Source organism: Bufo gargarizans, chromosome 2 (genome assembly GCF_014858855.1).
Source record: "Bufo gargarizans isolate SCDJY-AF-19 chromosome 2, ASM1485885v1, whole genome shotgun sequence".
Classification (NCBI taxonomy): domain Eukaryota; kingdom Metazoa; phylum Chordata; class Amphibia; order Anura; family Bufonidae; genus Bufo; species Bufo gargarizans.
The window spans coordinates 230,065,783-230,079,296 of NC_058081.1; the positions used below are offsets into that span (position 1 = coordinate 230,065,783).

Here is a 13,514-nt window from a genome sequence, read left to right on the forward strand (position 1 = left end):
ATTGTGTGTTGAAGCAGCCGATGACCTCCCCTGGGTACTGGTAGGACACACTGGTTACCCTCTCAGTGCCGCCGCGCAGTTTAAAATTCATTATCACTATACTGAGATGACCATGGGCCACTGCTATTAGGGGTCTTATACCGTGCTCATCTCTTTATATATATTTTTCGCACATAGTATCTAGGATTTTATCAGCATTTGATATTAAATGTTATGTTTTAAGATTATTCTTTCAGAGTGTTAGTAAACCCTGAAGCCTACATATTTGTGCATTGCTGCAGATGCCTGTGATGTTTATGTCACAAGTATTAAAAATTAATTAAACAAATTAAAGGGGTTCTGCAGTTATTTTAAACTGATGATCTATCCTCTGGATAGATCATCAGCATCTGATAGGCGGGGGTCCGACACCTGGGACCCCCACCGATCAGCTGTTTGAGAAGGCAGCGGTGCTGGCAATAGCGCTGCGGCCTTCTCACAGTTTACTGCAGGCCCAGTGACATCACGACTAGTAACACTGGCCTAGGCTGGGCTAAGCTCCATTCAAGTGAACAGAGAAATTCCAGAGAAAAGCTTTAAATATGATAAAATCATATCATATAAAAAGTAAAAAAAATTATTAATGACCTTCAAGTCCAGCAGGAAAAATAAATTGATAAATTATAGTGAATAAGACTTTATCTAAATGTCAGATGTTATAAAGAAATAAAAAAATGCTGATATATCAGCTGTCAGGAAGGAAAGGCATATAATCTGAGAAGTCAAGAAGTGAAAAGACTGTCAGTATAAGGACAATAAAGAGCAGTAATGTCAGTGCCATCATGTTTGGAAGCAATGCGAACTGCAATGAGGTCCAATGTATTCTGCTATCAAGAAAATAATTCACAACGGATTTCTGCATAGATGGCCCTATTAGGTTATCCAATATTATTGTTCCTGTCAAAACCATAGGCACCTTGGCAGAACTTGATGGACCCCATTATATATTAATGGGTTCCATTGGGCACAGCTGGAATGTGTTGGAAGCCTCAACGCAGATGTGAATAGCTAACACATATATACAATAATAAATATATATATATATATATATATATATATTTGATGACCAGTGTCCTTCCTTATTATATAATGGTAAGCCAATTAACACAAATGGAAGGGACAACAGTAGCCTTCTATCAATACAAAGTCAAGTAGGTTGTGAACAAGTGTGTGGCCCACTTGTTTTGGGATGGTGGTGTGCAGGGTGGCATGAACCAGCTCAAGGAATGGGTCCTATGCTGACTTTTACAAAGTGACTAATACTCTCTATGTAGGTCTCTGGCTCAATTATGTAGACATTGTGCTTAGGATTAATCTCGGAGACTTCAAACCTCATACGATGACCATAATGTCAGTGCATACTAGGCTTGAAAGGCACTGTGTTATGGAATACCTCTCGCTATTTTACCTTTTACACTATTTTATAAAGAAAGTCTTTACATTCGGCAATAAATGAAGTCGTTAAGTTGGATGTAGTCATTAACATGATCATCATGTAAGAATTGTGCATGGTACATCCACAGGACTGACAGTAGGGCTGAAAAATTCTTGGACATAATGAGGGAGATTTATCAAAACTGGTGTAAAGAAAAACTGCCCATAGCAACTAATCAGATTCCACCTTTCATTTTTCAGAGCTCCTTTGGAAAATGTAAGATGGAATCTGATTGGTTGCTATGGGCAGTTTTTCTTTACACCAGTTTTGATAAACGTCCCCCAATGTCATTTTGCAGACAGTTTTCCAGCATTATTGTATTCAGGACTGCGTTGTTAATGTGCGTTGACACCAGATAGAGATTGACATTTACTGCTGATGACGTTCTCACAAAATCAAACTGTCTTAAAATAGAAAATTCTGCAGCAACTGTAATCAATGGCGAAGCACCAGCCTCACAATTTCTCCATCCTATTGATCTCAGCTTACATTGTGTAAACCAGACTCTGCAAAAATCTCCTGATGGCAGCCTTCAAACAGCGTGCAATTAGACATGTGCTAGGGGAAACAGATGTTGCGGAAAAATAATTGCTTGTCTGCATTTTTGATGATCCCTTCCTTTTTAATTCCAAACATGCAAATGACTTGCCTGCTATCTGTTAGAAGGGTGTCGGAGGAAAGCATGCAACAAACTTGTTTAATCAGCTCTCCAGTTTACATTATGTGGATGGGCTGCAGCGTGATTTGGGTTGGCGGCTTAACAAGACCAGAATTCCTCAGGAAGTTAATAAGTGCACAGTGATATAGTACAGCCACCTGGGTCAACCATGTGTAAACGCCGCAGAGACGCGGGGAAGGCAATGCAGGTCATTGGTCTGTTTTCATAACTTGATGCACCGGCTGGGTATACTCCTTTCTCACGATTGGCAATTATACGATTAGAAATTGCTCCCTTGACACAGACATAAAGGGGGACATTTATCAAATTGGTGTAAAGTAGAACTGGCTTAGCAACCAATCAGATTCCACCTTTCATTTTCTAAAGGAGCTGTGAAAAATGAAAGGTGGAATCTGATTGGTTGCAACTATGCCAATTCTACATATGCCAATTCTGCATACATTTTACATCACACAACTAGCTGATTTATATATATTTTTTTATTAAATGATGTTTTTTTTTACTACCAACAACTGTATCATACAATACAAATCAGGGCGTTAATACATTATTTTGTAAGCCCCATTTTATGACATGGGCGCATTTACTAAATTAGAGACAACTAATCTCTATTGTAAGCCCCCCTGACCATATAGATGCCATGAAGACAGATTTTAGATCAGTGCTTCTCAGACTGTGAGGTAGGCCTCACCAGGGAGGTGCCCCATAATTTTGGTGAGGCTCAGCTTGGGCAGTTTTCACAACAGTGGTCATAAGCTGCACAGGCCTTTTTCTTAGCAACATGACTGGCTCAGTTTGGGCTTATATTAAAATTATACAGCATTCAAGAGACAATTGAAAGGCAAGCTGAATATTTTTGGGACTTTTACATGGTCTTCACCATAGATGGCAGGGTCCAAATGCTATCATGCTCTGGTTGGTGAAAACCAATATAAAACTATTGAGAAGTTGTGTTTTAGAGGGCTATAAAGGCACATCTAGCCTTCTCCTTAACTCCTTCTAAGAACCTCCTGTGTTAGTATATATCTATATGAACGGGTTTAGGTTAAGGTGCATTGGGTCTACCAGAGAAAATTATTTTCAAGAACTTCCATGTATACAAAGAACATATGAAACATAGGCATGGGTTCATCAAGGGGCTGTTTGCCCTATGCAGAGGAGGAAACCCAAAAATACATGGAATGGCCTTTCATCCCAAAAACTACCAGTATTGTGATATGTAGTACAAATTATATATTTTTTATGTCCAGTATTCTAACGCATTTAATATTTTGCTAGCTCCTGGGCTAATACTTGTTTATATAATCATACCATAACTGTGATCATCTGCAGTGTCTGACTCTATGTGTGACCATATGCAGAAATGCATGAGATATCTACCTCCAGGCCGCTTGCCACTTTTCATTCTTTGCAAATGTTGATCATTTTGATAGTCCAATAAGTTAATTATTGTAGTGATGGAAGTGTTAAAAATAAAATCTCTATTAAGACAGACAACCTTGGCTTTACAATGATTCAACATTCAAAAATCCTGGTTCTTTATCAAAAGCTCAGCAGGACTGGGGGGCTGATAAAACATTACGCCGAAGCATTTGGCTAATTTGATACTGACCCACACACAATAAATACGGAGAAAATCAATGAGTATTCTAACATAAGATAAAGAGCTTTTGCAATGAAACCCTTATTGCGAGGCTGCCAACTCCAGGGAATTAAAGCCAAGTATCTAAAGCCATTAAAGATGCCTGACAGTGCACTAAAAACTGCACATGCTCCAGGGTGCACATGCTGACTACAGAAAAAGTATACACATGATCTCCGGGACTTGATTTGGTTTCAAAACTGCCAATTATAATGTACAACTGTTTAACGGCAAAGTGGGTCCACCAACAATAGATATCCTAAAAATAATCATATTCAATACTATGCTTGTACTAACCAGCTATGCCATTCAAATTCAAAAATGACATATGACTTAAATATGTCACACACCTGGGACCACCATCCGCATCCTGTTTAGACGGTTTCTGGCATTCTGGAAGTCATTGGCATAGTGGGCTACTATGTCAATGAGAAGCGATTTCCGGAAATCATTCATAGAAGTTCAAGATCCTATAAATCAGTGCATTCTAAATGGGGATTTGTTTCCTGCGTTCTGCTTTTATTGGCATCCTCTGATTACAATGAAATATAGTAGCACTAATCACTATATCCTGTTGTATAAAACCCGGTTATTGCTATAAAACATTGCTTGAAAGTTTCCTCTGTTTTGTCAGATCCACTGATTACCTCTGACAGCCAGGCGTGACTTACTCATGTCCTTACTCGACCTCCCAATCCGACTTATTCTCTACCTGTTTTAAAGGGATCTGAGTATAGAATCAATCTGAATGTCTCTCTACTATGCATGGGATTAAATAACTAATTAATATAAAACCCTGGGATCTCATTACTAAATCAGATTACTCTTTTGTCTGACTACGACCTCCCATATAACATGATTTGTATTTCACTAAAGTAGCTTTCAGAAATCATCCTCTAGAACAGTGATGGCGAACCTATGGCCCGGGTGCCAGAGGCGGCACTTAGAGCCCTCTTTGTGGGCACCCGCACCCTGGAAAAAGTGTATGGTGTGCCAGTATGCCTTAGAGTCGGACTTATCCTGCCATTTATCAGCGCAGGGTGGACTATGAACAGCCCAGGCAGTGCACTGAATGTAGGCAGGCTATTATACTACATGGAAGATATACTGGGCTGAAGTATTCAGGTTATTATACTACATGGAGGATATACTATACTCAACTGTAGTATTCAGGTTAAATTGCCATGTTGGCACTTTGCAATAAATAGGTGTGTTTTGGGTTGCAGTTTTGGCACTCGGTTTATAAAAGGTTTGCCATCACTGCTCTAGAAGGATACTTCCAAAAGATTCTTCTAGGACCTTTCAAACAGACTCATTCAACACAAGTAGCAGAAATATCTTTCCATCTGTGGCTAGCTTTAGTTTTGTATTGTTATTTCTATCTAAGGCTGTCACCATTAACACGCATTATAATCTGCCCACAGCATTGTATAGAGCAGGAGGAGCTGAGCAGATTGATATACAGACTTATAGAGAAAAATTCTGTAAGATTTGCACTTTACTCATGCATGAAGAGCATGCATACAGCAATAGCTAAGTAGGACCACCAGTGGACTTCTATGCATAGAAAGAGCTGAGATTTAAATGGAAAAAGTCTTAATGAATCTTTTCCCTTAAGTCTATATATCAGTCTTCTCATCTCCGCCTGGTCTATAACATGTTCTCTGCAGGCAGACATAAACTATGAAATAATCAGTCTATAAATGATGAACTAAGTATGGCTTTTAGGGAGCAGTATTGTGAGAGCACAGCTTTATTGCTGACAATTCTCATCATCATTGGACATTAATTAAAAGCATGACTAGTAGTCTAAATATAGTTGAAAATGCTACCCGTGACTACAACATGTGATGGTCAGACCTGTTAGTAATTAGCTTTAACATATGCTTAATTACTTAAAATCATCAAAATATCACACGTTGCATGAGAGCTAAACAGGATTCACAAGACATTCCATGTGGCAGAAATTGCCTAAACTAGCCAAAATTTGTTCAGCATAACATATGTGGCACAGAAGAGGTTCTAGGTGACAAATTCAATTCATCCTATTGAAGTCTTAAAGGGGTTGTCCGCTTTTCTCTATTGATGATCTATCCTCAGGAGTTTATCAATATCAGAGTGACCAGGGGGCAGCGACTCCTGGCACCCCCGCCAATCAGATTTTTGAAGAGAAAAAAGCACTCATTTGAGGGCTTTCTCTTCAAACAACTGATTTGCGGGGGTGCCACAAGTCCAGGGGGTGCCTATCCTGAGGGGGTGCCTATCCTGAGGATAGGTCATCATTAGAAAAATGTGGACAACTCCTTTAAATCTTCATAAGACTGGATTCACACACATTGTTTTTGCATTTTTTTTTAAGTCCATCCTTTTTATTTCCCATTCCATTTGAATTCATGCCTGATTAAAGGGGTCAGCTGAATGATCATACGGCCAACAACTATTTCGACGGACTCACTTTTACAGAGATGCGTACGGACAACGGTTGTGGAACCACTGTGCCAAATAACCAGTTTGATGTTGAGCCAAACCCTAAGGGCATTGTTCTAGCACCCTTTAACCTCTGTACAGAGGGAGGAGTGGACTTTAGTAGGTTAGCGACCAGACCGCTACCTCCTGAGATGGTCCTGGTGTACTTGACAGCTGATTAGTTGAGGTCAGAAACACTGGTGAAAGCATCAGAGACATAGGCATGGCACAATTCAGAGCCAGACAGAGCAAAGGCAAATCTAATGAAAACATAGACAAAATGAAAAAACATGACAAAAAACACAGAAAACTGGCAGACGAATAGATCAGGAACCCATGCAGTAAGTCTACAAGAGCCAAACATACAGATCACGGAACTTGGACACACAGACTTTAGGAGCAAACTACAGGAACTTGGACACTGCTCACATGTAACAGAACTTGGCAAGACAGACTACAGGAATTTGGACATATCAAATACATAAGCAAAACTAGGACACATGAGTACAGGAATACAGACAGAAGCCACCATACACAGAGAGATGGGAAGCTCCATACAGACTTTAACAGAGCACAAACAATGGCTAGGACACTAGGTCAGAATTCAGACATGGACAACATGTCAACAGAACAAACCAGAACAAACCCAAACGATGAAATAGGACTAGGACTATTGCTCAGACAGACACCAAATGGACCAAAGCAAGACTTGACATGACATGAAAGACAAGACGTAGTTGCACAACCGGGGCAGGTCATAGCACTCAAGAGAAAACCAAACCAACACAGAACTCAGGAACAAATATAGCAGACTTAACAAACCAATGAGTCGAACAGATGCAGACACAGACAGAACAGTGGAAAGATTAACCCTCGCAATACAAGACTGAGAAGGGATATAGGGTACAAGCACATTGGTGCAATTCATATCACAAGTAACCAGGATACATGGAGCATTGGCAACATTAACCGCTATTGAACAAGACGGCACAAATCCATACTCACAAGCAACCAAGGCTGGCGTGGATGGTACAACTGTACAAGTCAAACACTATTATAACATTCACAACTTCCTTATACAAATACACATTTGGTTCAGCTGAATGTATATTCAATGGGAAGAAAGGAGAAAAACGCTGCCAGACACTTCTGGGACAGCTCATCTCCCAGGAGAACAAAAGGATTCGGTGAAAATGTTACTTTTGCTCGATCCTTCAGTCCTCAACATCATCTGTTCGACCAACATTAAACTGTTGGCTGAACCCTCCTTTTTCAGCAGATTTGGCTGACAATACACTAAAGTGTATGGGAACCTTAAGGTGGTCTGAAATCCACCTCATGTTATCTACATTGCATCTTGCTCCTAAGACAGACCATCAATGTTTATATTACCCCCAAAACGACTTAACCACATCAGAAAAATGTTCAATTCACCACTAAGACCCCAAGAATACAGTGCTGGCTCTAAATCAAAGACTAACATTTTTCAATGGACACTATTTAGTTGGAGCTTTTATCAAGTTTAGAATATCTTGGCCTTATGGCATCATACATGTAGACAATTGACCTGATGGCAGTCTAGTGAGCAATTCAGATTTCATGGTCTGGACTTTGGTTAATGAGACACCCAGTATGTAATATACATATTTAAGGCACTATGTTGCATGGTGCTACATGCTTTTATTTCATGGCTATATACAACAAATGGATACTATTTTAATAGAAACATAAAAAAATAGTTGCTTTCTCATACTATTGCAGGTAGCCTGCAGATCTTCAGGGTTCACTATATCAATGCTAGGCTCAGTAATGAGGTTAATTAAGTACCCATGGCTCTTCTCCCACTGGGATCACTTAAAATCCAGTTTCTTCGGCGATTCCTATAGCTCCCGCTGTTGACCATTACATTTCATAGGTCCCATAACTGCACATCCGGATAGTGAAAAGATGCACATAACTCAACACATGTTATTCCTGATTTCACAAATGCAATGCTTTCCTTAGAATTCCCAAACCTTTTAATTAAGAGCAAAAGCTCCAGATGTCAAGGTAACAGATCTGGCTTGTGCCAAGTAACCAGACATCAGTAATAGTTTTCTTTGTATTTCTTTACATCTCTTCATCTCCTCAGTAAGTTCTTTGGACAGAATGTCCATGTTATTTCTAATTACTTTATCATCTGGGGACAGGGAGTGTCTGGTATTTTGGCAAAATAATTGTGGGGTGAAAAGAATACAATAAAAGTTAATGTTCAAGCCTTACAACCTCCCTATAATAAATTATTGTTAGGCTATTTGCACACAACTGTATATATACTGTGGTCCGCAAACTGGGGATCTACGAAATATGGAGACCATCAGTGTGCAAGCTGCATTTTTCTCAGTCCCAATTATAGAAATTGCTATTCTTCTCCGCATTTTGTGGGACGGACATACTGATGAGGACAGCGCACAAATGACATCCCTGTGCTGTCTTCTATTTGCATGGACCCATAGAAATTAATAGGTCTGTGTGCAATCCACTAAAAATGAGGATTGGATGTAGACCCAAAACACGGTCATGGACATAAGGCCTTGAAGACGGGTAACATTATGCATCTTGCGTTTTGTGCATTGTATGTTAGTTTTGACATAACTGGCCATTTAAAGGGATTTTCACAGAGTCAAAGAGGTGTGTTTTGACACTGTCATCAATAATTGGACTGTGTCATGCCATGCAGGGACACCCCCCCCCCCCAAGAGGTAACACACAGTTGACAACTTATTCAAAAAATGTATAGTCCTAGTAGGAATATAGAGTTCTAAGAATAGATGCTCCAGAATGGTAGAATGGTAACTTAATGGGAAATAGTTACTAAAACAGATATGTTAGGAGCAGTGACAGGCCATCTTTAACTACCTGCTTGCTTTACAACTCAATATAGCTCCTGATGATGAAGTAACTGACCTTGCTACTGAAGTTACAACACTGTACTAATAGCATATATTATCGTTCAGACCCCAGCGTCACCAAAGTCTGTAGCCATTTGTTCATGTCTTGTGGATCTATGGAAAAAACTGCTCTTAAAATCACACAGTATAGCTGGCTGGGCCGTTTTCACTGATCGCCTGGTTGTAACTGAAGAGTCTTGTAGAGGGTAACTGTATGTGCATTGGCCTTTACTGTACCCTAATCTTTTGTAGTGGTCCATAAAGTTATCCAATACAAATAATTAAAAACAAGCCAAACAACACAATGACAAGTGCGTACCTGACACAAAAGTATAGGACAACTGGGCCGGACTTTTTGGGAAAGTCATGTTCAAGTACTCTTCGGTCCAACTGTAACCAATTTAGATGTCCCCTGCCAAAGACAAACTCAGGTTATCATGTGCAGACACTTTTACAGTAAGGTACAGCAGTATATAGAAGAACAGAGAATATTCTGTCAAAGATTAGTAAGTGCAATACCGTAGAGGAAATTCATAGTCTACAAAATGCATGCAAGTACATTTCAGACCAGAACCAGGTGGCCATACACATTAGGTAGAAGTTACTGTAGTTGATGGTTGAACAGCAGTTGAACAAACAAACATCTGATGAATGTTCCTTCCATAGACATGGCCATACACATTTTATTCCATATTGAGTGACCATGCGTATTCAATGAAACAGGGCTATGGGCAAAAAATCTTTCAGGGAGCGTTCTTTCAAAGAAAGATCTTTCATTGATGAACAATCTTTCTTTGAATAAAAGACCTTAAGGGTACATGCACACGCTAAGGATTCATGTGCGGAGAATCCGCACTGAAATCTGCGGGTGATTGCAGGCAAATCCGTGTGGTCAATCTGCATCAATTGGTGCGGATTTGGTGCGGATTTTCCGCATGCGGATTTTACTAAGTCAATGAAGAAAATCCAGTCAGGAAAATTGACATGCTGCAGATTTAAAAATCTGCACCGCAGGTCAAAATCCACATGGAAATAATCCACATCGCGTGCATTGAGAATTTCAAGTTCTCATAGAATACAATGTACATGACCTACGGTGCAAATCCGTGCAGAAAATCCACACGCGATCCTGATCGTCTGCATTTAGCCTAAAGGGTGCTTTCACACTAGCAGCAGGGGACGCCGGCAGGCTGTTCCGGCGGGTGAACAGCCTGTCGGATCCGTCCTGACACTAGTTCACGTGTGCCCTCGGACTGCAACTTCCTCCCCATTGACTATAATGGGGAGGGGGCGGAGTTCTGGTGGCAGCACGGCAGCGCATGCCGAGAGGTAGCCGGACTAAAAGTACTACCCCCGCCCCCAGTATAGTGAATGGGACGGAGCGGCAGTTCGGGGGCACACGTGAACTAGTGGCAGGACGGATCTGACAGGCTGTTCATCCGCCGGAACAGGCTGCCGGAGTCCCCTGCCGCTAGTGTGAAAGTAGCCTAAGTCTGACTATTTGACAAAAAATTTTAACGTGGCCGTTTCATGGGTTTCCTAACATGATTGTTGTTAAATTTCAAGCAATGAACGTTTGTTTTGGTTGAAATCGTTCATTCTGGTCAATGTTAGACTAATGTGTATGCCAAGTTTCACACAAGTGTATTACGGGGGCGTATGTGCGTATATAAAATGTCCCACCCTGACCACAGGTTTCCTGACCTGAACTCATAGCATCATAAAACTCTACGATGCTGAGAGTTTGGGTCAGTAAACCTGTGGTCAGGCTAGGAGGCATGTTAGTATTACTGGCGCACATACGCACCCACAATGCTCATGTGAAACTGGCCTTGGGCTGTACTACTTTCTGGTAAGAGCAAGTGGATCATCAGATAAAAAACTTCCACGCATGCAGTGTTTCTATATAGATAATCAGATCTACACAGATCTCTAACACATGGCCTTGTCGACACAAATCAGAAGTAGACATATCACTAGAACCGGGTAGTAATGCTGAAATATAACCATCATAACCACTAAATTAATAAAAGATGAACTCCAGTCAAATTTCTTTAAATTGGCTTAAATTGGAGACAAAATTAGATTTGGACGACTTTAACTGTAATTGTTGAACATGTAACACTGTCTTTATGTAGCGAGTCTATAAATTGGGCTTTGACTGAAATCTCTTAGTGCCTAGATGCTGGAGTCTGACCTCATGTCTCTGACTGGTGTCTTTTACAGTAGTTCATTTCACATCGGAAGGGAATCAGAATTTATGACCATTGTCACTACTGTCAATGGGACATGTATGGCTGCCATTGATATACCGAGGGAAGACAAATGATCAGGCAGTGAAATCATTGTTGTTCATAGCTCTGGGGCAGCTCTCAGTAATTTTACAGTTGTCATCCTTTTTGCTATTCTTATTTTAACTCTTTATACTCATTTCTCCATCATGTGATTTACCATTTTAATTATTCACCTAAAAATGGTCATTTCTGGGCTATTCTTTGTACTTTCTATGTTTATGTTATACGTAAAATTTTTATTTCTACTTAATAAAAAAAAACAAAAAAAAAAAACTGTCACCACTAAATGCAATGCAATCTATAGTCAGGATGTTATAGAGCTGGAGAAGCAGATTGATATATAATTGTATGGATAAAGATTCAGTAAAACATGTAATTTACACATTTAACAGATAACACCTCCCCTGTGTACAGGTATCAGTGACTGACAGCTATCTCTGTATACACATTTACACAGAGAATGCCATCAATCACTGATAACACCTCCCCCATGTACAACTATCAGTGACTGCCAGCTATCTATGTATACACACTTAGGGCTCATGCACTGCGAACGTGCTGTCTTTCGCGGTCCGCAAATTGCGGATCAGCAAAAAACGGATGCCGCCTGTGTGCCTTCCGCAATTTGCTGAACGGAACAGGAGGCCCATTATAGAAATGCCTATTCTTGTCCGCAAAATGGACACGAATAGGACATGCCTCATAATTTTTGCAGGGGCCACGGAACAGAGCAACGGATGCGGACCCATTGAAATAAATGGTTCCGTATACGGGATCAAAATACGGCCCGTATATGGAACGCAAAAAACTTTTGTGTGCATGAGCCCTTACACAGAGAACACTGTCAATCACTGATAACACCTCCCCTGTATACAACTATCAGTGACTGCCAGCTATCTATGTATACACACTTACACAGAGAACACTGTCAATCACTGATAACACCTCCCCTGTATACAACTATCAGTGACTGACAGCTATCTCTGTATACACACTTACACAGAGAACACTGTCAATCACTGATAACACCTCCCCTGTATACAACTATCAGTGACTGCCAGCTATGTATACACACTTACACAGAGAACACTGTCAATCACTGATATCACCTCCCCTGTATACAACTATCAGTGACTGACAGCTATCTCTGTATACACACTTACACAGAGAACACTGTCAATCACTGATAACACCTCCCCTGTATACAACTATCAGTGAGTGCCAGCTATCTCTGTATACACACTTACACAGAGAACACTGTCAATCACTGATAACACCTCCCCTGTATACAACTATCAGTGACTGACAGCTATCTCTGTATACACACCTACACAGAAGATGTCCCCCTGTTTTACTTAATCCCATCCCACAAAACTATGTATAAATCAGCTCATCCTGCTCCATAATGTGCAGATTACACTGTGTTTGTGGTGACAGGTCCTCTTTAAGAATATGTCCTAGTGCAGAGAGCCCGCGTGGAAGGTGGAGAGAATGGAAGTGGTGGCCCTGATAGGAATTCTAGTGGTTCATGGTGGCTATCCTCAGTCCAACGATTTCTGGAGCCATGCAGGAAGGAAAAGGCACACCTTCTTTTTCCTTGGGGCACACCCTGGACATTTTGGGGGCTTCTGCTTGGTGTTGGGGGGGGGGGGGGGGTGCTCTTGATATTAGGTAGATGGGTGCAAGGTAGGAGGACAGATGCAGGGGGCAGCTGATTGTTGGCAATAAATAAAGTCTCTCTTTACTGAATTAATAATGGGTGTTGTAGTTCATACACAGTAATAGGCACAGTTCTAAAGTATGTTAGCAGAGTAGGCTTCTTTCAAAAGTTGTCTATAGGCAGTAGCAATGATGGTAGTAATCCTCCCTGAGTCTCACTCTAAGTTCACTTCACAATCTTCCCAAATAACCACAGACACGCAATTCCCCTCTCATTAACGCTTCCTGCAGTTACAGGGTGTAGATCTCAGATCCAGATGGCCCCTCCATCTCAAAGTGCCACACCAGTAAAGTCTTATTTCCATAAACG

General features: G+C 40.6%; 1 protein-coding gene across 6 annotated transcripts in view; it reads right to left on the bottom strand.

The window, feature by feature from the left end:
- The window catches only part of FRMD4A (FERM domain containing 4A), a 307,366-nt gene that overhangs the window by 134,509 nt on the left and 159,343 nt on the right, over positions 1-13,514 (bottom strand). For all 6 annotated transcript variants that reach the window (XM_044280099.1, XM_044280097.1, XM_044280098.1 and 3 more), the window contains exon 4: positions 9,511-9,603. In XM_044280099.1, the coding sequence (XP_044136034.1) occupies positions 9,511-9,603 (93 nt within the window). The remainder of the gene's footprint in view (positions 1-9,510; positions 9,604-13,514) is intronic.